The following is a 26,802-nucleotide window of genomic DNA, read 5'->3' as shown; positions in this document are numbered from 1 at the left end:
TCTACTTTCAAGCGAGCAGGAGTACAATATAAGGATTACTGAAACAAATAGAAGTGTGTACAATACTGAGTTCATTTACAACAGTAAGAGATTAAAATATGACAGACTGTCCCATTAAACTATTATGAGTGGCTTTTTGAATATTACACATGGTCAGCTGCTGTGTAGTAAAGCATTTTGCATTTTCACTTTAATACACATTATTAAGGTTATTGCATTATAATCTTACAGTTCTATTGGTATTACTAGGTCAGCCGTTAATAATACAGATTTAGAATAAGTGTGGAAAATTAAAAGGAAATGTGGTATATAAATATTTGTTAGCTGCCTCTGCCCCAGTGTTAATGCTCTGCTCATATGAAGACAAACTATTAAAATGGGAAATTCTTCATCTTAGGGAAAAGCTACTATACTGCCCTCCTTGGGTCCAAATCATAAAGCATAAATGACTCACAGCTTCGTTGGGGCTCTTGTTCTAACTTTGCAAACATTAACATGGGTTGGCTTTTCCAACTTTAAAGAAAAGAGGTATGGTGGGACAGAAACAGTATTGTTTGGGACCACAACTGAAATTAACTTTCAGTTGCTTTTTACTCAGCTTGCCTAGGCTTGGGCAAAAAATACCTTGGTTAGGAAAAGGACATGGTTTCACATAAACCTTTTAAAAATATTATTTAGTTACATATAGATTCATGGATCCATATTTCACATTTCCAAGGACCAAATGTCTGTCCCCTCTAAAGCTGCTGATGTCAAGATGCATCTATCTATCTATCTATCTATCTATCTATCTATCTATCTATCTATCTATCTATCTATCTATCTATCTATCTATCTATCTATCTATCTGTCTATCTGCCTGCCTGCCTGCCTGCCTGCCTGCCTGCCTGTCTGTCTGTCTTAGTGAGGGAGTTTCCTGAAACCAAGCATTTTCTGCTTTTCATGTAGATGGATATTAGAAAGTAATTTTTAACCCATAACGAGTTGTACAAAACCAGTTAACTGGACATAATCCTTTTAGAAGAATAATTATTTACTGACTTAACAAATCTGGCTTAGTTTGTCCTCATATAAGAGCAGAAACACTGAGCAGAAGCAACCTCTCGTGTTCAGACAGAAATAGCCAAGCTATAATTGTAAGTCAGGTTGTGAGCCTGTTTCTATTCCACAGCCATTGAGTCACAATAGGATAGAACAAGTGAGAATATGCTCTCGGGCAAAGTCACAGCCAGCAGGAAGAGCCAGCTGAAAGAATCTTCATTATATGGAACAAGGAGTCATTTATGGAGCACTGTTACTCTGTTCAGGGACAATCTGACAAACATATTGACTTTGGCACACATGAGGTTTGAGATATGTCTGCACCTACTTTCCATTATCCCATAATTTGATTTACGTGAAGCTTCAGTTCTGTTGCAAGGTTTCAATCTGGCACCTCGTGAAATGTTGAATATTGTGGATTTGAAGAGTATTTGCTTGTCAAGCTCAGAAAAAAAATATTATCAATACAGTGCAATATGAATTACCCATCTCCTGAAAAGATCATATGCATTACAAACTTTATGTATTCGCATATTACCACCGCTCCCTCAGTGAAATTATAAAAGAATGCCGTATTCTGTACTCTCGCCTGCATTATTCAAGAATTTGCCTGAAATGATTTGGGATTAGCTGAGGTTTAAAATCAACTGCTGATGTGGGAAATCTGCAACCTATATCTGTCTGCTTGGATTGAATGGCAGTTTTGAAGGTTTTCTTTTTTTGTTGTTGTTTTTGGGTTTGTTTGTTTTTTAAATCAAGTCCAACTCAAAATCTACTTATTTCTTAGCCAAAAACAGCTGCATCTGTCAGTCCTTGATGGCAAAAAAACTTTACAATATCTAACATATTTGTTTTAAAATAATACAAAACAAGTTAGCTTGGTGTATCACTACATAGTTAAATATCAGATTACTTAGTGACAGCATCTGACACCATCAGGAGAAATTAAACTGCAGAACTAAATTAGTTCTACTAGCTGACATGTTTCTTGAGCTTAAAAAAAATTCATACCGAGCATGCAGGCATGAAAAAATGTCACAATTCAGCATTTTCTTTGGTATCCATGGCATCAAGGACTTCATATATAAGACCAAACCTTGCTTTCAATATATTATCTTCCTCCTTGGACTTGGCGACTCTTTGTTAAACTTCATAGGAATGTGCAGCTGTGCAGACATGCAGATGTAAACACACCTTGTTTTAAGTATTACCTTTAGAGTGGGTGGTGCCTTTATATGTGTCACCCTATATTGCTGAACTTTATTCTCCTCAGCCGAACTTCATTAAGTGTTTCTGCATAAGCCATCTAAGACTGCTGAACCTTTGTACGAGCATGAGCAACCCAGATTTTGCAAGATTATCTCCACATAAGTAATTTAGGGTGAGCATCAGCGTGCAGTATAATTAGAATAAAATCATTCTCTCAAATCTAATCAATTAATTTACTTCTAAATATTGAAACTTTGACCACTAAGAACAGTCACTGAGGTCAGTCTATAGATCTACTGCAGGGCTGACTTGTGTGAATGCATAAATACAAAAAGGATGGATTAAGGAGTGGTTGAATTCTATGTACCAATCCTAAATTGTAAGGTATTTCTAAACTGATGGGAGTTGGACATTACTTCAGTTTATTTATTTGTTTATTTTGAGTACCTTTTTAATTGTTCTGTGTCTCACATATATTTCCTTGACTTTTCAAATGACAATTTGTATTCTTACGATCAGTGAAAACCATGCATTTCCAAATAGTTTTTTCTTTTTAATTAAAAATCACTCTATTTGTTGTCATTTCTTTCTATTAGTAATGCATAAAATGAATTTATTAAGTGTAAATGCAGAAAACTAATGCTTAAAAAAGACCTTCACATCAAACCAAGGTCCTTATATATTTTTTCATCTCTCTTTTTCTTTAGTGCAGTAATTTCCTTCTTTTATTGAGTCTACAGTCTTTACTGAATTCTATTCTTACTCTTTAGCACACTGAATTTTTGAACTACAATAAAGATTTCATATTCTTTACACATGCAGCATGTGCTCATGTTGCTTGCTTGTGTCATGTGGTAAATGTTGTGCATTCAGGACATAAAATAAAAATCTTGAATTTGTTTGAATTAACTGAGGTGGTTCCTCGCCTTCGCCTTGTGTCCATATTTACAAACATATCATTTCTGGCAATTACCTAGTGTGGTGTGACAATGACAACGACCATTTCCCCCTGCATGAAAAAAGGTTCTTGCACCCAAACACACTGTGGTAGCATACTACAGAGAAAAAGGAATTATTTAGCATGTGTAAAGAACACTTCCACAACCAATATACCCTTTTCTAGCAAACCACAAGAAAGCTGCCCCTGTGATTCAAAACTAGTATACTAAACACACTATGCTGCCTTATATACAGAATACCTAAGTCTATATATTTTATTTTTATTTTACAGATATATACAATACATCGGCATTTCATTAGTTAAACCTGTTTACCTGCTCATTAATACAAATATTTAACCACACTATCAAATGTAAGCAGTTCAGTGCATTTAAGCATATAGTCATGGTCAAGACGACCTGCTGAAGTTCAAACTGAACATCAAAATGGGGAAGAAAGGTAATTTAAATGACTTAGAACATGGCATGATGCCAGATGGCCTGGCCTGAGTATTTCAGAAAATGCTGATCTAGTGGGATTTTCCTGCATAGCCATCTCTAGGATTTACAAAGAATGGTCCCAAAAAGAGAAAATATCCAGTGAACAGCAGTTCTTTGGGCAGAAATGCCTTGGTGATGCCAAAGACTGCTTTGAGCTGATAGGAAAGCAACATCAACTCAAATAACCCCTTCTTACAATCTAGCTATGGAGAATAGCAACTCTGAGTACACAACACATCAAACTTAGAAGCAGATGAGTTCCACAGCAGCAGAGGACCACCTTGGGTGCCACACCCGGCACCCAATGAATAAAACTTGTATGGGTAAACCAACATTGGAGAAAATTGGAAAAAGGTTGTGTGGTCTAATAAGTCTTGACTTCTGCTGTAACATTCAGATAGCAGGTTCAGAATTGGATGGAAAAGGCATGAAAGCATGCATCAATTCTACTTTGTATCAACAGTTCAGGCTGAGGTTCGTGGCTCAATACCAACTGAGCGTTGTTTAACGGGTGCTCCCGTCGGTTTTGAGTCAAACTTTTAGCTTACATTACTGCAACCATTGGTGCAACTGACAAAAATCCTAACGGTTCCTGAAAGCATCAACTTGCTTTTTCTGTGATAGTAGGGCCATTACGTTATCCCCAGGCAGGGCGCCACATCCAAATGTTGACAAATAAGACAGAAAACAACACCACAAACTGCCAAAACAAAATAATTAAAAAACATGGTAAAAAGAACCCAAATGCCTGATAAAATATGTTTTGTGTAGATCTCCCTCACACTCACTCACTCTCTCTTCTCTCAACAAACTTTAGGCTTTAGAGGGTGAAACACCAGAACCTAGCTGAGTATTCCTGCTGACCATGTCCATCACTTTATAAAAACATTGTATTCATCTTCTGTTTCCAGCCATGTCTCAAATTATGCCCAACTGGTTTCTTAAACATAACAAGGAGTTTAGTCTGCAGCGTCTATATAATGCGATCATGTCAATTTGGACCAACTTCTCTGAGGAATGTTCCCAGCACCATTTTACACTTTAGTAACTTTAAAAAGTATGAAACACACAAATTTTATTCATTGTTGTGGGATTTCAGTCAGTTGACTTGCAATATATACACATGAGGATATATTATTCATCCCTATATGAAATGCTCTAGTGGATAGTTTTTACTATAAAAACCCAAGAATTTGTGCAAAAGCTCCCCATGGTACAATTACTGGTACTGAAATGATGAGCGCAGAAGACGACAGAGAGAACGAAAGCAGTGTTAACTACTAGAGTGTGGTGCCAATTAGTGGTTAATTCCTAAAAAAAAAACCCCGGAATCATCAAAGAGGTATTTGGCTCTTTCAAAGCTAACACATTGCTTATGCTTTTATTTGTATTTCTACATTTATCAACACAAGTTCTGCTTTGAAATATGGAAGTTCCTCAATTAAACCATGTTTGGAATCAGAAAATAACCCAACAATACCTCAAAAAAGTCATATTGTCATTTATGTATAGTAAACCCCTGTGGTTCCAGGATAATAATATATACAGAGGTCTAGGTCAACCTTCAAACTAAAGGGCCATGTTTGGCTAAACAATCAAACAGAGAACGATTTGAATTGATTTACAAAAGCCTGGGGTGACAGAGATTCATCCAGCTGCTAATTATCTTCTAAAGCTAACTTGCTAACTTTTCACAAGCTTATTTATGTTTTTTTTATATATATACACATTTCTCAAAAGATGGTGACTGTATCCTTTTATTCTGACTATGACTAATTCAGATCAGACATTTCGAAAATTAATGTAGGTTTTCCTCTTCCAATCCCTAAATTGATGGATTTCATGCATAATAAGGGTCCCAGTATAAAATGAGTTTCCCTATTAAATTTTCCATTTACCTTCCCCAGCTCTGATTCCTATTCAAGTTTAGAAAAATTGGTATACTCAAAAGAAATCAATTCGATCCATGCCCAGAGGCTGCTTTCAGGGGCGCCTAAACCTGCAGTTCTTCTTTCCCCACAAATTTATCGCCTGTCCCACAGTCCTTTGTGCAGCAGTAAAGACGAGTGTCAAATCTCAAAGTGCAGAGACCACAGGGAAAGACACATGGCACCATTTTTGGAAGGATGTGCCACATTCCACCATTCAAGTATGAAACTGGAAAGATTAACTAAACTAAACAACATTCGGAGACCTCATATGTGTGTTTCTAGCTTATACCTAACACAAAAATATTGTTTAGTAATATTTAAATAAAATGAAAACTATTTACATAACAATATAAAAACTGTAGAATCTCTCAGAACACAAAGAGGCAAAACAACATAAGCTATTTAAGTCCACGTCAAGGCAGAAAAGTGTGACTGTAAGGAATAAGGGATTCATTCATTAAAAAAGACAGCAAACATCAGACTGTGCTGAACAACAAGTCCTTGCAGCACTATATTAATAATCATCTGCTTTTTAGTGACAAATGTCAGGAAAACCTAACAGTGTTTCTGTAAAATCTTGGCGTCTATGTGTCTATAGAACAGCGTCCTTGGCATGTAAGTTTCTGGAACACCATTCTTCCTCAGGATATTTCTTTATTTGGTGTTTTCATAAAGTATCGGGTTCTCTAATGTTTGACCAAAATTTCCCATAACTTTTAAACTGGGTCAAGTAACTGGTGACTTTGAAGGCCAAAACATATGATTGGCACAAGTTTCATACTTGTCAAACCATTCAGTGACCCCCTCAGCGGCCTGTTGAAAGTGCTATTCTGGAAGACACCAGGTGAGCACTTAAAACAAGTTTGTATTTATTTAAAATCACGCTTAGAGATATGCAGACCCAAACAATCTAGCATCATGCCTCTCACAGCATAACAGAGCAGCTGGATACCCTTATTGTATGTGTCACAGCACGAGGATGAGAAAGTGTGGACCCAAATGCAGATGACGGAGATGGAAGAGAATATTAAGAAAAAAAGCCTTTATTTAGGGCTGCACAAAACTGCAAACATAAGGCAAGGGAAGCCCGAGATAAACTAACAAAACTAAACTGGGAAAAGCTAAACACCAAATCAGTAGATACATAGAGAAAAACCTGAATCTTGAAACCTGAGAGCTGGAAAACCTGAAACTTGGAAACTCGAGGGGAGATAAGCAGATGGACCAACAGGGGAGAAGAGAAGACTAAATACACAAGGATAACAAGGAGATGTGAAACAGAAGGAAAACACAGCTGGGACTAATCAGAGACACATGACAGGGAAGGAACATTGAACGCACTAAAAACAATATTAGGGATGATTAAAATAAAACAGGAAACACGAGAAACAAGCTGAGACACAGACTCGACTCTGGGATGAACAGATATGAGAACATAACTGACTTGACGTGACACATGAAAGACAGAGGAGGCACAGTAACAAAAACTAGGACTAGAACCAACAAATATAACCAGAAACTAATTGAAAGAATATTAAAAAACCAGGAAACACAAAAACACTGGGTCCCCAAACCCATGACCATGACAGTATGATTCAAGGAATTGTGTTTTTCTTTCATTTTTTTCTCTTTTCTATATTAAAACAGGTATTGAGTTCAAATTTCTCACCACAGTGTGTATTGAAATTATCCTCTAACAGCATAAACACAGCCTACGGTTCACTATTATCCATCCATCAATATGTTCTAAAAAATGTTTTATATGTTCTACAGATGTAATGGAAAGAAAACATGTCTTTTACGTCTTTCAAGGCCTTATCCTGAGCTCACTGACTTTCTGGCTTTTGGATTGAAATATTTTAGTTGAGCATAATTCTTACAAAACATTCCTGACAAAATAAAGAGAACTATTAGAAAACCAAATAGGCACGGTTACAGATGAGTGACCTGTTTATTTCCTTTCATTTTTAGTTATTTTATTTTATTTCATTTATTATCTTCATATTAGGGCTAAAAATGAATCAAATTGTACACTTAAATAACAAAGGAGCTCAGTCTTTTTAGTTGTTCTTTTTTCTAACTCAGCTGTCTCTTGGAAAATGAATCAAAATAAGCATCATTTCTTAAAATGAATGAATGAATAATTACAAGGAAAAGAATAACAATGATAAGTTTTGGCAAACTTGGGAAATAAATAATTAAACACTGTGAAGTCAAAAACTATTTTAGGCAGATAAGTCCACAGAAAAGGAGAATTATCAAGCAAGGTGATATTGGGGTAAAAGGTAGCGCAACAAAGAGTGTTTTTTTTTTATCCTTTGGTAAAATCAGTAGTTTGTCTCTGGGGAGGCGAAGCTGTTTCTCCTCTGTCGCCTACTCTGTCATCCATGCTCAAAAGATGGGACCTAGGTGGGGAGCAGAGCGCAGCAAGTGATGAAGACATCCTTAGTGAGAGGGAGTGAAGGGAATGAGGGAGACGCACCACAAGGAATGAAGCTTACACTTCACAGCATTCAGAGAACCACAAGGAGACACTGGGGAGGCACCGTGTTCAGTATCAGGCATACATGTCCTAGGATAAAGGTAGGAGTGCTACCCAAGAAAACAAGAAAGGGCTGCATCATGAAAGACTTCACAAGGTTATTCTGAAGTGATGGTTTAAAGACTTTTGGAGCCATTTGAAGATGTATACTTCTGCATTATGGCATGGTGCTTTGAAAAAAAAAAATGCTGATTTGCTGAAAGCTTCCTCTTGTCAAAAACACTGTCTCAATGCAACCGACAAGTCTACAACCTTGACTTGACCATTATTTTATTCAACTCGCTTACTTTAAGTGATGTTTCACTCTCTAGTGTTAATATGCGGCACAGTAGAACAATCTTTGCATGATGTCCTCCACAGCTGCTCCGCCATGGCTCGGATTATATATCGGGAGAGGTGCATGCAGAAATGATTAATGCTTTACAGGCAGAAGACGCTGTGCCTTCTGGGGTTTAATAAACATCCCTTGATGTCACATGGAAGAAAATGGTATTTGTTTACGGCAAAATGTACTCGACATAGCCCAAGTTTTGGCTCTTTAACAGTGCTAACCTACAGTCACGCAGGGTCTACTCAGGACAGGCTAAATTCAAAATGAGAAGCAAAGGTCTCATGCTATTAAGTGTGTACAAGGGAGATGAAAATAGATACCCTAAAATAATGCAGTTGAAAAAAAACCCACACTTTTGTGTTTTAGCACTATTTAATATAGGGCACATAGGACTGATGCGCAGCACAGAAATGCTTTGGCTGGATAATAATGCTATTATACTTTCCTCAATATTTTTTCCCTTTCCTAGACACTCTGCCTGTCTTTGCCAATGATCTGCAAACTAATCCTAGTGCACCGCATTCAACTAAAACTAAGCTAGCAGTTAATGATGGATGGAATGAGTCAAAAGATTAAAAAACTGAGTGCTCCCAAAAAGATAACTGAATCCTGGAATCCTTTCTTGTGACAATAGATAACATCATTTACTATTAAAATTTGTAACCACATCAAGCATATGACTTTGTATTTGAGAAAATAATTACAGTATAAAATGGGAAAATGTTATCATATTTATCCATCCATGTCTTTAGCAGAGCTTAGTGTTTGAAATATCATAGCACTTCCTATGATGTAAGTTTTTAGATACTTTTTGCCCATCAGATCTCAAAGGATTCTTTACTGCTACCTCTACTTTTGCTGCTTTATAGTTTTATGCATACAAAGGCAAAAGAAACTTAATCAGTGCACATAACTGGCTTACATCAGCTCTTTTTACACATAAACTCCTTAAAATGTTGGAGAACTGTGTTGGTATATTGTACGAAGTTGCCCTTTTTAACTGCACATAGCGGGAAATAACCTGCTTCAGACTTGTTTGCAATTCTGTTCACGTTTAGTAAAGCAGAGGGAGTTGCCTGCATAGAGTGCAGTTCCCACTCCCTGAGTGAGAATTTACTAGACTATTACTGCACATGGATTAAAGAATGTTTAATGTTAGAACCAAATGCAACAAACATTTGTATTCTCCACGTTTAAGTTTAAACTTCTAAGTGCATCTGTGAAAACAGCTAGACGGTGTGTCATGATAGCTCATGCAGACTATGTCAGGCCAAATATTGCATCCTAAAGTCTTTTAGTGGACAGAATATAAGCAGATGATATGACGCAAGCATCAGATGCTTGTTTTTTGTTTGTTGTGTGAAATCTCTTGGTATGAAAACAGGCTTACTCATGAGGCTTCAGCCTTGGCATGCGTTGGCCGCCCTGCTGATGAGTGCCTGGTGAATGTCAACTGAATGAGGCACTGAATGAGCTAGAGGGTAAAAATGGCTTGTCGTTAATGTGGCCTCAAATGAGATACAGTATGGCTCCAAATGTGATTTCAAGATTATGCCGCAACCCAGTTGAAGCTAATTAGTAGCAAGATTGGAGCAAAATATTTCACTGTTTTACCAATGAAGGTTAAAAACCCTGCTTCTCTGTTAATAAAAGATTTCATGTTTGAGTGCGTTTTGAAAAAAGCAAAAACGCGTAAAGGGGATATTTTCTGACAAAACTGAATATGGAAGGGAGCCCCCCCCAAAAAAAAATCAGAGAGAAATTCCTTTACTTTGAATTAGTGACACACAGACTGTCAGTTCAATGTTGGGTTAAAAGAATCATTGAGGAAGCCCATGGGTTGTTTACTTTTGCCTCATTTATTACCACAGGGTTTTCACAAAGGCAGACATTTAATAATTCAACTGAATTCATTTAATTCTTCTTCTTTTTTTTAGTACAGTGGGCTCCAAGCCAACATATTATATTGGCTCTATAAGCTGCTCAAGTTAGAGAAGCGGAAAAAACACTCCTCAAAGGATAGTCTAATGTTTATTGCAGCATTTCCTCATAGTGAGATATGCGTCTTTTTTTCTTGTCAGTCAGCAAAACTTTGAAAGAAGTAAATTTCAAGTGTAAGTATGTTTCATAGATATATCTTTTCCACATGTCCTCAGATCAGAAATATCATCCTAGCAACCTATTAAGCAGAGCATTTTAACATTTAACATTGTGGTGAGCAGAGATGGGCAGTAACGCGTTACTGTAATCCAATTACTTTTTTCAAGTAACGAGTAAAGTAAGGGATTACTATTGCAAAAACGGTAATTAGATTACCGTTACTTACCCATAGGAACGCTGCGTTACTGCATTACTAAAACCGTGATTTTTTGCAAGAATGTCTCATGACAGTGACGTAAGCAAGTGCGACGTTCGTGACAACAGCTGTGTGCGGATCAACAGTGGCTCATATATCGAGTGCTGGAGAGTATTATTAATCCTTTATTTATCCAGGTAAAAAATCTCATTGAGATTAAAAATCTAATTTCCAAGAGAGACCTAGTATGAGCATGCAGTGTTTAAAGCGTGGAAGTACTGACCTTACTTTAAGTTTGGTTCCATAAAAAGTGACAAAAACATTAGTGTCCATCGTGCGTGGGAAGAAAACTTCTTTTTACAGCGAAAAAAACCCCCTAAACTTCCAAGCAAGCACCGAGTGCACTACGACTTAATGGGAAATTCACAGAGAAACTCGCGGATTCTTCCACTGACCGCCGCGGCACACCTACACCAGGGTAAACCTCCGCCTACCCTACTCCTGCTTTACAGGTGAACATAGAGCAAAAGGACCGCTAGTTTTTGACTTTATTTCTTTTTTGCTGTGTTTTCTTGCATCTATTTGAAAGAGTGAGTGTAAACACAAAAATATATATATATATATTTTATGTGCTGGAATGTGCAGAAAATAGGTTTAAATATTAAACAAATCTCTTCCAGTCAGAGAATGTTGCATATAATTACATTTTTGCTTGATGCATAAAGTTAAAAGATTAAAACTAATAAAACAAGTTTTAAAAAGGGACCTTTCCATTTGATTACATTTTGTATGACAGGTTATGTAGAAAAAGTAGAATTGGGCTGAAAGGTCTATCGATTTATCACCTATTCAGGTTGTAAATCGTGTTTTTAAAAAGTAACTAAGTAACTAAGTAATTAATTACTTTTGAAAATAAGTAATCAGTAAAGTAACGGGATTACTTTTTGGGGGAAGTAATCAGTAATTAGTTACTGATTACTTTTTTCAAGTAACTTGACCAACACTGGTGGTGAGCATTGTGAAATAGTCCATTTAAATCAAATTTTGATCTTTTCTTACACCAAACCAAGTAACAATGCTGCTTAAGTCTAATCAAAGAGCAGTTTAAAAGGAAACTAAAATTACAGTCTGTTTACCCTCACATATTGTCGTGTTTTCTTCTCCTCACCCCCAACCAATGGCTGCCCCTCTCTGTCCCTGGTTCTGCTGGAGGTTTCTTCCTGTTAAAAGGGAGTTTTTCCTGTCCACTGTCTCCAGAGCGCTTGCTCATAGGGGATCTGATTGTTGAGCTTTTCTATGTTTTCTCTATATTATTAAAAGGTCTTTAGGTAAATTTAGGTAAATGTTTTTGTTTTTGTGATTTGGTGCTACATAAATAATACTGAATTGAATTTGCTGTTTGTTGAAGTTGCTGGGATGTCACTGACATGGACAGGGTGTTGTTTAACATCAATGTTGTGATACAAAGTCTTTTATGGAATTTACTGAGACAGGACTCACTCCAAACCCATCGCATACAAATGCCGATAAAGGACCTATAGCCAATATGCTGAGACTCACTGGATAAGGACAATGTTCAGGTTTAATACAGTAAAAGGGATTATTTTAACCAAGACCATATTTCATTCTTAAACTTAAACAAGTAATTTTTAGTTACCAAACCCAATCAGCTAGTTTTTGATGCCTGAAAAAAGAAGCAGCATAAAGTAACATAAACCTAACCACCAAGTGAAAGCAAACAGAGAGAAAACACCAACACTAATCTGTGAGAGAAAATAAAATATGAACCTTGATTCTGGCTGTGCTGCAAACCCTCTTACTTCATTGTTTATACTTTGCAGCTCTTTACAAGAGTACCATTATTGCTTAGCATCAAGGAATAAGTGTCAAGACACCAATGTCAAAGGACATCTTTGACAGCACCATTATTGCAAAAGAACAATTTTTGACACAAAGTGACAGAAAAAAATGGTGGAAAATTCCTTTTCATTGACAAAAATCTTTAGATTGAAAACTCTGATTCCACAAATTCCTGAAAAATATGGATATAATGTTGACATAAGATTGTAGCCAAAAAGGCAAAGATCATATCGTTTTTTGCATATAACACTTTTGTATGGAATCAGTTGAATATGTTCTGGTGGTGACACCCCTCTGCAGAACATTAAGTGTGATGAGCAGGAACGTGACACAGAGGATAAATGAGAGAGTAGAGGAGAATCATATCAAGGACTCTCAAACAATCCCCTATGATGACCTGAGGCGTGCTAAAAGACGACATAGCAAACACTTCAGAGTGCAAGTGATAAGTCTGACAAAATTGGCATTCTTTCTGAGGGAGGAGAATTAGGACACTGTCACTTTGTGTCGATTCTGGCCAAGATGTTTGCCTCATTTTCCCAAAACGTCCAGGACACAGAGGAAACAATTGCTCACTAACAATCCATCAAACCCTGCCACCCAAACAAGCTTCTCCAAGCATAAACACACAAACTGGCATGCAAGCATTCACACACAGCCACTAAACTCTTCTTACTCGTGCACTGAACTGCTGTGTCTGCAGGCATTGCTGTCCAAGGGCTTGGCTTGTGCACCATTAATCCCACCCATGAATTTATAAATGAGCACCTAAATATACACAGTGTTTAATTAAAGTTAGATGTCTATTACTGAAGCAAATCCCAGTTATATGGGAAGAGAAGGTAATCAGTCCCTCTACACCTTCATCCCTGTATCCACGGATTACAAATACATCTTATTCATCCTAAATATTAATCGAAAATATTTCTAACATTACATGACATGATGTTGTGGAGATGTCACACGTTACCAAACCATTGTCTCAAACATACAGCACCACAAAAAGCTAATTGCTTTGAGCAACATCCACAGATCAACTAGGAGCGAGCTTTCCAAGGTCAGGATGTGTTATTATGAGACAAATACCCTTTCCCTGTAATCTTTGGAATGTCGCATAGAAATCACTTTGGGTAATAACAAATAATGACCGGATTTTTACCATTGGGGAAAGAGATATTGATTTTTTTTCACCCACCAAAGCCTTAAATTATGACCTTAGCTTTACAGCAATGGATATGTCACTGCTCTCAGAATGAAACATCAATTTTTCTGCCTGGAAACAAGTGTGTCCTGTGAAGTTTTAAAATCACACTATAATGAATTCATTACATGTGAATAACATGTTATAATTTATTCACCAAAATGTCTCCCATTCTGGCTTTCGTCGTTGCTTTATACAAATCTACCAGACAAATTATTCTACATAGAACGGGACATGAAAAAGGTATAAAAAATTAAAGAGAAAAGGCCTTATTGTTTTGACTGGTGGTTCAAAATGTGTACAGTGATCCCTCGCTATAAAGCGGGTCACCTTTCGTGTCCTCGCTGTTTCGCGGATTGTTTTTGTGCAATTTTGCACTTATTTATTTTAAACAGCGCATTGTGTTCTGCATCCTGATTGGCTGTGGACCATTGTCAGTCAATCTCGTGTTGTGTCTCCTGTACAGTACAGAATGCGTCCAGCTTGCGAAATTTACATAAATCTTTGATTGCTAGCAGTGTGACACTGAAGTGCTGTACTGTATGTTTGTAAGTTTTCTCCCCAACGAACACAACAATGTCGACAAAACATTTTGCACCGTCAAAAGCACCTGCAGGTGCCTTTGGTTTCATTCTATTGAGAGCTTTGACAGTGTTTAAACAAGAGAGAAAAGTGTGAAAATGTTTATGCCTGTCTGAGAAAAGTGTAAACAGTGTGTAGTGAGGGGTTATAATAATGGTAAAAAATAAAGTTGGCTGTTTCGCGGACTTCACGTATCGTGGTTTATTTTTAGAATGTAACTCCCGCAATAAACAAGGGACCACTGTATTTTAACTATGAAGGCATCAGTGGTACTTGCATTTGAATAAATCCAATGCTGTTCACCTGTTACAGGACCAGAGTTATATGCAACAATACTATCATTTTTGTCATTTGAAGCTGAAACTGGTGTTAATTATTGCAACCATTGACCTTTGCGGCCTAGCTATCACTTCTTACAAAAGAGACTGTAAGTTCCACTTACTTCCTTTACATTTTGTTGAATGTATACACAAAGCAGTGTAATGCGGATTTTATCCATTCATCTATTCTCTTAACTGCTTTTCCAGTTCTGGGTTACAGGGTGCTGGAGCCTATGCTTGCTGTCATGGGATGAGAGGCAGTGTACACCTAGACTGATTAAAACCCAAATCAACTGATCAGAGTTTCCTAAAAACTCGAATCAGTCAAAATAACTGCAACTGGTACAACTCTAACTGTAATACATGACTGCTTACAGTTTGAGTCAATTTGGTCTTTAACACTATGGCCAATATCTACTCGAAGCGATATCCCTCACAGCATAGGAGTGCAGGAAAAAGACTTCTCAAACTTGCAAGAAATTGAAGGACAGCAGTGTGAGTGTCAAGAGTTCAGGGTTTAGCCTTTTAAAACTCATTGATTGAATTCTTGGCAGCAGATGCATTAAAATGATAATTCTTATTTATGAAGCCCTTTTAAAAATTAAAATACTCACCATGTACCGCTTCCTATTAATTGACTTTTTTCTTTCTCATTTTCTTTCTTTTGCCTCTCTGCTTTTTTCTTTACTTCCCATTGAACTTGACACACTAATAGGTTATGAATAATTCTGTTTCAGTTTAGACGGCAATTAGCTACAATGCCAGGGGCCATTCTTCTTCCTTTCTAGTGGAGTGGTGATTTAAGACCCAGCTGAGTAAGGGGGCTCCAGCCGTCCGACAACCACATCATTTTCTTCTTTCAATCCAAGAGTGAAACACAAAAGAGTTAACTGAGCAAATCCTCTCTCATTGATAAAGTCTTTCTCTTAAGTAAATGTGGAATGTGGGGGAGGGCTCTACACAGAATTATCCGATCGCTTACCAAAAAGAAAATAAAAGGGTCACAGGCTTAGTTTAAATATATATGTTAAAAGAACTAAAATGAAAAGAAAAAGAAAACATCACCAGTTCCTGGGGGCAAAAGAAAAAAAATCTTAATACTGGAGTAAGGTTGTCAAATGCTGTCCCTCTCTGGTGTTCCACTGAAAAATTTTACAATTGCTAATTAGCCACAGGACCACATGGAGAACAGCATGTCTTTGCTCTGGAATTGATACATCAGAGGCAAGCAAAGCAGCTGTTGTAAGAGGGACTTAAATACAAGAATTACAGCACAGGCTGAGCAATAGGTTACAGGCACAAAACCACAAAACCTCCTCTAGTGATTGAAACAAAGAGCCAACAATATAAAAAGGTAAATGGAAGAAAACAAATATTCATGTGAATTAAATGAACATGTTTGATAAAAATAAATATAAAAAATCAAAGATCAAATCAAAATAGGTGCTTTATTGAAAATTGGTAAGACTTCTGAACAGTTGCTTTTATAGTAGAAAGATGTCTTCCTATCAACTTGAATTGTTAGTTGGATCAATTTTATGATCCTTGCTAACACACCCTCAGGAACCAAATTTCTTTTAACTTCATATTTGAAGGAAGCAATAAACGTCTGATGGCAGAAATTCAAGATAACGATCATTAATGAAATTTAATCAATTCCTCCATAGCCCAAGGACCTATCCCTCCACAAGAATACAGGGAACATGTTTAACTATTCTTGATGTCATTAAGACAATGAAAAAAAAATACATCCTTAAACAACAAAAAATAATACTGCATCAACCTATAAAAATCACCTCTTTGTAAGATATCTTTGGTATTCATTGAGTGAGGGTAAATAATTCACTTGCCGCCTCTACTCCCATTGTTTTCTCTCTGAGCCAACATCCATCTGATTAGTGTGTCATTTAGTGTGTCATATTAATTAACGAAAGACCAAGACAGACTTTTAATTCATTTGAAAGCCTGATGCTTAACCTTGTCCACCCCAGCTGTAAAACTCAGAAACCAGTCTTACTTGATTGATTGATTGAATCTTTATTTTGAACATGTTGAAAAAGTATAAAAAAAAAAAATAGAATTAAAAGAGACAAATGAACAAAGCAAACAAAAGGAAAACGAGCAACCACAACTCCAAATAACGTCCATGTTCAAAAAGGAGCAGGAAGAAGCATAAGCTTATTTAATCCCACCCCTTTTCCACTATCTAGTATCAATAGACTACAGAAATACCTCCTTGTAATTACATTATATGTTATGTGTAATTTTTTTTTTTTTTTTTTAATATATACACATATATGTTTCTATCTATCCATACCTACGTATATACACACATACGCACATATACACATTATCAATAACCCCATTAACACCTGAAGGATACACAACCTACAATTTTATATATATATATATATATATATATATATATATATATATATATATATATACATATATACATACACACATACATACACACACATACACATATATATATATATATATATATATATATATATATATATACATATACATATATATACACACATACATACACACACATACACACACATATATATATATATAAAAAAAAAAAAAACACCCAGCACGCCCCTGCGGGCGGTTTTATCCTTCAAGCTCGGGTCCTCTACCAGAGGCCTGGGAGCTTGAGGGTCCTGCGCAGTATCTTAGCTGTTCCCAGGACTGCGCTCTTCTGGACAGAGATCTCCGATGTTGTTCCCGGGATCTGCTGGAGCCACTCGCCTATCTTGGGAGTCACCGCACCTAGTGCTCCGATTACCACGGGGACCACCGTTACCTTCACCCTCCACATCCTCTCGAGCTCTTCTCTGAGCCCTTGGTATTTCTCCAGCTTCTCGTGTTCCTTCTTCCTGATATTGCTGTCATTCGGAACCGCTACATCGATCACTACGGCCGTCTTCTTCTGTTTGTCTACCACCACTATGTCCGGTTGGTTAGCCACCACCATTTTGTCCGTCTGTATCTGGAAGTCCCACAGGATCTTAGCTCGGTCATTCTCCACCACCCTTGGGGGCATCTCCCATTTTGACCTCGGGACTTCCAGGTTATACTCGGCACAGATGTTCCTGTACACTATGCCGGCCACTTGGTTATGGCGTTCCATGTATGCCTTGCCTGCTAGCATCTTGCACCCTGCTGTTATGTGCTGGATTGTCTCTGGGGCATCTTTACACAGCCTGCACCTGGGGTCTTGCCTGGTGTGATAGACCCCAGCCTCTATGGATCTTGTGCTCAGAGCTTGTTCTTGTGCTGCCATGATTAGTGCCTCTGTGCTGTCTTTCAGTCCAGCTTTGTCCAGCCACTGGTAGGATTTCTGGATATCAGCCACCTCCTCTATCTGCCGGTGGTACATACCGTGCAGGGGCCTGTCCTTCCATGATGGTTCCTCGTCTCCCTCCTCTTTCTTGGGTTTCTGCTGCCTGAGGTATTCACTGAGCACTCGGTCAGTTGGGGCCATCTTCCCAATGTATTCTTGGATGTTCCTTGTCTCATCCTGGACTGTGGTGCTGACACTCACCAGTCCCCGGCCCCCTTCCTTCCGCTTAGCGTACAGCCTCAGGGTGCTGGACTTGGGGTGAAACCCTCCATGCATGGTAAGGAGCTTTCTTGTCTTTATGTCAGTGGCTTCTATCTCCTCCTTTGGCCAGCCTATTACCCCAGCAGGGTACCTGATCACGGGCAGGGCGTACGTGTTGATGGCCCGGATCTTGTTCTTACCATTCAGCTGACTCCTCAGGACTTGCCTGACCCTCTGCAGGTACTTGGTGGTTGCAGCTTTTCTAGCGGCCTCTTCATGGTTCCCATTCGCCTGCGGGATCCCCAAGTACTTGTAACTGTCCTCTATGTCTGCAATGTTGCCTTCTGGTAGTTCAATCCCCTCAGTTCTGACTACCTTCCCTCTCTTTGTTACCATCCGACTACACTTCTCCAGTCCGAACGACATTCCAATGTCATTGCTGTATAGCCTGGTAGTGTGGATCAGTGAATCGATGTCTCGTTCACTCTTGGCATACAGCTTGATGTCATCCATGTACAGGAGGTGGCTGACAACTGCTCCGTTCCGTAGTCGGTATCCGTAGCCAGTCTTGTTAATGATCTCACTGAGGGGGTTCAGGCCTATGCAGAACAGCAGTGGGGACAGAGCATCTCCTTGGTAGATCCCGCACTTGATGGTGACTTGTGCTATGGGCTTGGAGTTGGCCTCTAGTGTTGTACGCCACATCCCCATTGAGTTCCTGATGAAGGCTCTTAGGGTCCCATTGATCTTGTACAATTCTAGGCATTCCAGTATCCAGCTGTGGGGCATTGAGTCATAGGCCTTCTTGTAATCAATCCAGGCAGTGCACAGGTTGGTCAGTCTGGTCTTGCAGTCTCGGCTGACTGTTCTGTCTACCAGTAGCTGGTGTTTTGCGCCTCTGGTATTCTTGCCAATTCCTTTCTGTGTCCCGCTCATGTATTGACCCATGTGCCTGTTCATCTTAGCCGATATGATGCCTGACAGGAGCTTCCATGTAGTACTGAGGCAGGTTATTGGTCGGTAGTTGGAGGGGACCGGTCCCTTCTTGGGGTCCTTGGGGATCAGGACCGTCCGGCCTTCAGTTAGCCATTCCGGGTGTATCTCGTTAACTAGCAGCTGGTTCATTTGTGCTATATGTATATATATGTGTATGTGTGTATATATATATATATATATATACACACATACACATATATATACATATATATATACATATATATACACATACATATACACATATATATATATACATACATACACACATACATATATACCCATACCAACAAACCCGTGCATGCGCACACACATGAAAATATTAGACAAGAACACCCTATCAAATCTCTACCTTTTCCCTGTACCCTGTAAAAACCATATCCTTAAACCGCTTTTTAAACTGCGCCATGCTTGGACATTGCTTCATATCTTTACTTAGTCTGTTCCACAGCTTCACTCCACACACAGAGATGCAAAAACTTTTTAATGTTGTACGGATACGAGGATGTTTTAAATTTAATTCCCCCCTCAAATTGTATCCCCGTTCCCTTTTAGAAAACAGTTTTAGAATATTGTCAGGAAGCAGGTTATTTATTGCTTTATATATAATTTGTGCTGTGAGAAAATGAACCAGATCTGTGAATTTTAGAATTTTTGATTTTAAGAATAGTGGATTTGTATGATCTCTGTAACCAGCTTTATGGATTATCCTTATGGCCCTTTTTTGTAATATAAAGATTGATGATAGCGAACATTTGTAAGTATTGCCCCAAACCTCTGCACAGTAATTCAAATACGGTGCAATCAGGGAACAATAGAGAATGTGGAGTGATTTGTGGTCCAGAATGTGTTTTACTTTACTCAAGATTGAGACACTTCTTGAAATTTTGTTATGTATATGATTTATATGAGACTTCCAGTTTAATTTATCATCTATAATCACACCAAGAAACTTATGTTCAAGTACTCTTTCAATTTCCACACCATCTACATGAATCTGCACTTGTGCATTTCTAAGGGAATTCCCAAATAAGATAATTTTAGTTTTACTTAGATTTAGCGATAGTTTATTCCTGTTAAACCATTTTTTAATTTTGCACATTTCTGAAGTAATTGTATCCAGCAGCTCCTTTAGATTCCCCCCAGAACAAAAAATATTTGTGTCATCTGCAAATAATACTAATTTTAATATATCAGATGCCTTACAAATATCATTTATATAAATAATAAATAATTTTGGACCCAGTACAGAGCCTTGTGGAACACCACAAGCAATGTCCAAGCATGATGAGGAATGGACACCCAGCTTCACAAATTGTTTCCGGTCACTTAAATAATTTTTCACCCATTGCAGTACAACCCCCCTAATCCCATACCGTTCCAGTTTATTAATTAATATGTCATGATTGATTGTGTCGAATGCTTTCTTGAGATCCAGAAATACTCCAGCTGCATACTGTTTCTGATCTATAGCATTCGTAATCTCCTCAATTGATTCGATTAATGCCAGAGATGTTGATCTTTTTGATCTGAATCCATATTGACTGTCAGAGAGTAATTTATATTTATCTAAGAATTTGTCTAATCGTTTATTAAACAGGTTTTCTAGGATTTTGGAGAATTGTGGTAGTAAAGAAACAGGCCTGTAATTTGTGAAGTGGCGTCTATCCCCGGTTTTATACAGCGGCACAACTTTAGCTATTTTCATTTTGTTTGGCACTTTTCCCGTCTGAAATGATAAGTTGCAAATATATGTTAGAGGTCCTACAATTCCTTCAATGACCTTCTTGACGATTTTCATGTCAATATCATTACAATCAGTGGATGTTTTATATTTACACATGTGTACAATGTCAATTATTTCTTTTTTCCTCCACTGATGTGAGGAACATTGAGTTAGGGTTCCTATCAATCAGGTTTTCACTACAGTCTACTGATGGCAGTGACTCAGGAATTTGTTCTGCCAGTTTTGGTCCAATATTTACAAAATAATGATTAAAGCTGTTGACCTTATCAGCAGTGTTTTCCATAATATTGCCATTATCGATAAAGTATTGTGGATAACTTTGTTGTCCAGAATTATTTTTAATGATACCGTTTAAAACATCCCATATTCCTTTCATATTATGTTTATTGTTGTTCAATATTTTACTATAATACTCCTTTCTACATACACGTATAATATTGGTCAACTTATTTTTGTATTTTTTATATTTATTTTCAGCTTCTTTTGTTCTTTGTTTTAGGTATTCCCTATAGAGTGTATTTTTCTTTTTACATGCATTTTGTAAACCCTTAGTGAGCCATGGTCTATCTGAATATTTGTGCTTTCTGTTGTATTTTATTGTTGGACAGTTTTTATCGTACAACTCCATGAATATTCTTAAAAATATGCCATATGCAATATCAATATCAGCTTCTTTGTACACCTTGTCCCAGTCCTGATTTAATAGATCGTTCTTAAATGCAGTCATAGTTTCTTCTGTCCTTACACGTCTGTATCTCAGTTGTTCTTCATGCTGATTTTTCTTATAATTAGTGTCATAAACTGCAAAAACTGGTAGGTGATCACTGATGTCATTAATTAATATTCCGCTCACAATGTTGTTTTCCATATTGTTAGATTGTCAAGTAAGGTGGCACAATGTGGTGTAATTCTGCTAGGCCTGGTTATTTTAGGATGTAAACTCAAACTGTACATAGTGTTTAGGAATTCGTCGGTCATTTTATGCTTTTTTGGATTCAACAGGTCAATATTAAAATCACCACAGATAAACATAACTTTTTGATTTGTTTTAGAGAATACTTGTTATCGTCTATCGTCCACCTGGGCCTTACACAGAGTTTCTCTCTGATTTCTCAAACTTTTTATCTGATTTAGTGCTCAGCTCAGATAAAATAATTATTGTGGGTGATTTTAACATCCATGTAGATGCTAAAAATGACAGCCTCAACATGGCATTTAATCTGTTATTAGACTCAATTGGCTTCTCTCAAAATGTAAAAGAACCCATCCACCACTTTAATCACACTCTAGATCTTGTTTTAACATATGGCATAGAAACTGAACATTTAACAGTGTTTCCTGAAAACCCTCTCCTGTCTGATCATTTCCTGATAACATTTACATTTACAATAATTGATTACACAGCGGTGGAGAGTAGACTTTATCACAGTAGATGTCTTTCTGAAAACGCTGTAACTAAGTTTAAGAATATAATCCACCCACTGTTATCATCTTCAATGCCCTGTACCAACATAGAGCAGAGCAGCTATCTGAATACTACTCCAACAGAGGTTGACTATCTTGTTAATAATTTTACCTCCTCACTACGTACGACTCTGGATACTGTAGCTCGTGTGAAAATTAAGACCTCAAATCAGAAGTACCTGACTCCGTGGTATAATTCTCAAACACGTAGCCTAAAGCAGATTACTCGTAAGCTGGAGAGGAAATGGCGTGTCACAAATTTAGAGGATCATCATTTAGCCTGGAGAAATAGTGGGATGCTTTATAAGAAAGCCCTCCGCAAAGCCAGAACATCTTACTATTCGTCACTGATTGAAGAAAATAAGAACAACCCCAGGTTTCTCTTCAGCACTGTAGCCAGGCTGACAAAAAGTCAGAGCTCTACTGAGCCAACCATCCCTTTAACCTTAACTAGTAATGACTTCATGAACTTCTTCACAAATAAAATTTTTATCATTAGAGAAAAAATTACCAGTAATCATCCCACAGATGTAATATTATCTACAGCTACTCTTAGTACCATTGATGTTAAGTTAGACTCTTTTTCTCCAATTGATCTTTCTGAGTTAACTTCAATAATTACTTCCTCCAAACCATCAACGTGTCTTTTAGACCCCATTCCTACAAAACTGCTCAAAGAAGTCCTGCCATTAATTAATTCTTCGATCTTAAATATGATCAACCCATCTCTAATAATCGGCTATGTACCACAGGCCTTCAAGCTGGCTGTAGTTAAACCTTTACTCAAAAAGCCATTTCTAGACCCAGCAGTCTTAGCTAATTATAGGCCAATCTCCAACCTTCCTTTCATATCAAAAATTCTTGAAAGGGTAGTTGTCAAACAGCTAACAGATCATCTGCAGAGGAATGGCTTATTTGAACAGTTTCAGTCAGGTTTCAGAGCTCAGCACAGCACAGAAACAGCTTTAGTGAAGGTTACAAATGATCTTCTTATGGCCTCTGACAGTGGACTCATCTCTGTGCTTGTCCTGCTAGACCTCAGTGCAGCATTCGATACTGTCGACCATAATATCCTATTAGAGCGATTAGAACATGCTGTAGGTATTACAGGTACTGCACTGCAGTGGTTTGTATCATATCTATCTAATAGACTCCAATTTGTGCATGTAAATGGAGAGTCCTCTTCACACACTGAGGTTAATTATGGAGTTCCACAGGGTTCAGTGCTAGGACCAATTCTGTTTACATTATACATGCTTCCCTTAGGCAGCATCATTAGAAGACATTGCAAAAAATATTCACTGCTATGCAGATGACACCCAGCTCTATCTATCCATGAAGCCAGATAACACACATTAGGACATAAAGACCTGGATGGCTGCTAACTTTCTGCTTCTTAATTCAGATAAAACTGAGGTTATTGTACTCGGCCCTGAAAATCTTAGAAATATGGTATCTAACCAGATTCTTACTCTGGATGGCATTACCTTGGCCTCCAGTAACGCTGAGAGGAACCTTGGAGTCATTTTTAACCAGGACATGTCCTTCAACGCACATATTAAACAAATATGTAAGACTGCTTTCTTCCATTTGCACAACATCTCTAAAGTTAGAAATATCCTGTCTCAGAGTGACGCTGAAAAACTAGTTCATGCATTTATTACTTCCAGGCTGGACTACTGTAATTCATTATTATCAGGAAGTCCTAAAAACTCACAGAAAAGTCTTCAGTTAATCCAAAATGCTGGAGGAAGAGTACTGACAGGTACTAGAAAGAGAGAGCATATTTCTCCTGTTTTGGCTTCCCTTCATTGACTCCCTTTTAAATCCAGAATTGAATTCAAAATCCTGCTCCTCACATACAAGGTCTAAAATAATCAGGCCCCATCTTATCTTAATGACCTTGTAGTACCATATCACCCTATTAGAGCACTTCGCTCTCGCACTGCAGGCTTACTTGTTGTTCCTAGAGTATTTAAAAGTAGAATGGGAGGGAGAGCCTTCAGTTTTCAGGCCCCTCTTCTGTGGAACCAGCTTCCAGTTTAGATTTGGGAGACAGACACTATCTCTACTTTTAAGATTAGGCTTAAAACTTTCCTTTTTGCTAAAGCATATAGTTAGGGCTGGATCAGGTGACCCTGAATCCTCCCTTAGTTATGCTGCAATAGACGTAGGCTGCCGGGGGACTCCCATGATGCATTGAGTTTTTCCTTTCCAGTCACCTTTCTCACTCACTATGTGTTAATAGACCTCTCTGCATCGAATCATATCTGTTATTAATCTCTGTCTCTCTTCCACAGCATGTCTTTATCCTGTTTTCCTTCTCTCACCCCAATCGGTCGCAGCAGATCGACCCGCCCCTCCCTGAGCCTGGTTTTGACGGAGGTTTCTTCCTGTTAAAAGGGAGTTTTTCCTTCCCACTGTCGCCAAAGTGCTTGCTCATAGGGGGTCATATGATTTTTGGGTTTTTCTCTGTATCTATTATTGTGCGATCTACTGTACAATATAAAGCGCCTTGAGACGACTTTTGTTGTGATTTGGCGCTATATAAATAAAATTGAATTGAATTGAAATTTAAAAAAAGAAAATCCCACAAAACCCTGACACACAGCAGTGTGCTAACAGATATTCTCAAAATTATACCAAGTGCAAAACAACTGATCACACATGTTAGAAAAAAAATCTGATTATGTAAATATTCATTTTTATCGAGTATGCTACATGTTTTCCTTCAAATTAGGGCAAATGAAGGAAAGATCAGGGATGATGGGCATGTGCAAATATTTTTCGCACACAACTTAAGGTTAGTTCAGGAAATAAACGTTGAAATAGAAAGATTGTCTCACTGTATTATCAAAGAAATGAAATGGATACTCCTTTTTTTAAAGACAGTAAAATTATATCTAACTTCTAGAAATTTGAGCTAAATGGAGCTGCAAACAATACTTTGCATTATTTTAAACACTTGTTTAATATTTTTGTTTCTTTTTGGGGTAAAAAAGATTTCTTCTGACATACAGGAAAACAGTATCTCTGTATCATTTTTTTAAACATCCCCCTATGGCACCGCATATTGAAGCTTCAGTCTTTTGAGTGATCAAGAGGCTTCTCCCTTGCCTGCAGGCGAGCAGCACAACCAGTTTTTCAGTATTTTCTCTCTGTCTGACCTGCAGACTTTGAACAGTCCCTCGCCATGCAATACATGTCCCACCCGAGCATCCCATTTTAACCAAAAAGACATTGACTTTTGGTGCTTTTAAAATGATGATACTCACACATAACCGTAAGAAAAACATTCCCTGAAGCCAGGACAACTTTCTCCCTTGTTGCCCGGTCGTAGATGCCCACATGGCATTCATAAGGCCCGTTGTCTGAGATCCTGACCTCTGGGAGTCTGCAAAGTAAAGGGTTACACTGTGAGTTGATACTCATGTTTCAATTTTTGTACTAACATCTGACAACAAAACAATTAGATTAGCAAGTACATACATGGGAAGATAACTATTTGTGTTCACAGAAGCTACTTCCAGCTGCTCCCTCATTCACTAGGGGTCACTACAGCAGGTAGTGCCACATGTTTAATTTGGGAGATTTTTACACCTTCCTGACACAATCCCCAAGGGATCTGTGTCTCCTCTCGGGATTAAACCAAGGCACTCTTGCTTGTCAGGTAAATGTGCAAACCATGACACTTTCACATAAAAACTGAATGGTAAATGGTAAATGGCCTGTATTTATATAGCGCTTTACTAGTCCCTAAGGACCCCAAAGCGCTTTACATATCCAGTCATCCACCCATTCACACACACATTCACACACTGGTGATGGCAAGCTACAATCAGTGTCAACAGAACAGCCTTGTAAAGGTTCAGTCATGATGCACGTTAGGGCTGTGCGATATGACCAAAATCTTATATCCCGATATAAGAATTCTATCGTCCCGATAACGATATAAATCACAAAAATTTGTGAAAATTTTTTTTTCTGTAAATTCTGTGAATCTCGGGCAGCTCGACTTGCGGAAAGTGTTTCCGGCTGCGCGTCATGTAGCTGGAGTCCAGTGTTTTAACAGATGCATGAAACTATACATTTCTAGACATAAGTTGTGAAGGCCGCCGTTTTCTTTGTGAGTATTTATTACACGGCGTGCTGCGGGGAAAAGCCTGTTCTAACGTTTGAGTCTAAGGTTTATTTTTTAGCACCTGGCGGCTCTTTTTTAATTCTCATCCGTAAATAATCTGCTCTTTCACGTGATTCAGTTTATTTTGAAAAGTCTCAACAGGATCTTGA

The 26,802-nt window shown here is 37.8% G+C and overlaps 1 protein-coding gene across 4 annotated transcripts in view; it reads right to left on the bottom strand.

Moving 5' to 3' along the window:
- igsf21a (immunoglobin superfamily, member 21a) overlaps positions 1-26,802 on the bottom strand; it is a 194,242-nt gene that overhangs the window by 42,361 nt on the left and 125,079 nt on the right. For all 4 annotated transcript variants that reach the window (XM_085274826.1, XM_085274825.1, XM_085274827.1 and 1 more), the window contains one exon: positions 25,788-25,906. In XM_085274826.1, coding sequence (XP_085130952.1) covers positions 25,788-25,906 — 119 coding nt within the window. The remainder of the gene's footprint in view (positions 1-25,787; positions 25,907-26,802) is intronic.

The sequence above is a fragment of the Mchenga conophoros genome, linkage group LG5 (genome assembly GCF_057382185.1).
Source record: "Mchenga conophoros isolate Kocher_MC1m ecotype Shallow Benthic linkage group LG5, M_conophoros_male_GT1.1, whole genome shotgun sequence".
NCBI classification, from domain to species: Eukaryota; Metazoa; Chordata; class Actinopteri; order Cichliformes; family Cichlidae; genus Mchenga; species Mchenga conophoros.
The sequence above is the reverse complement of the archived record's forward strand: the minus strand, read 5'-3'. Positions and strand labels throughout refer to the sequence as shown.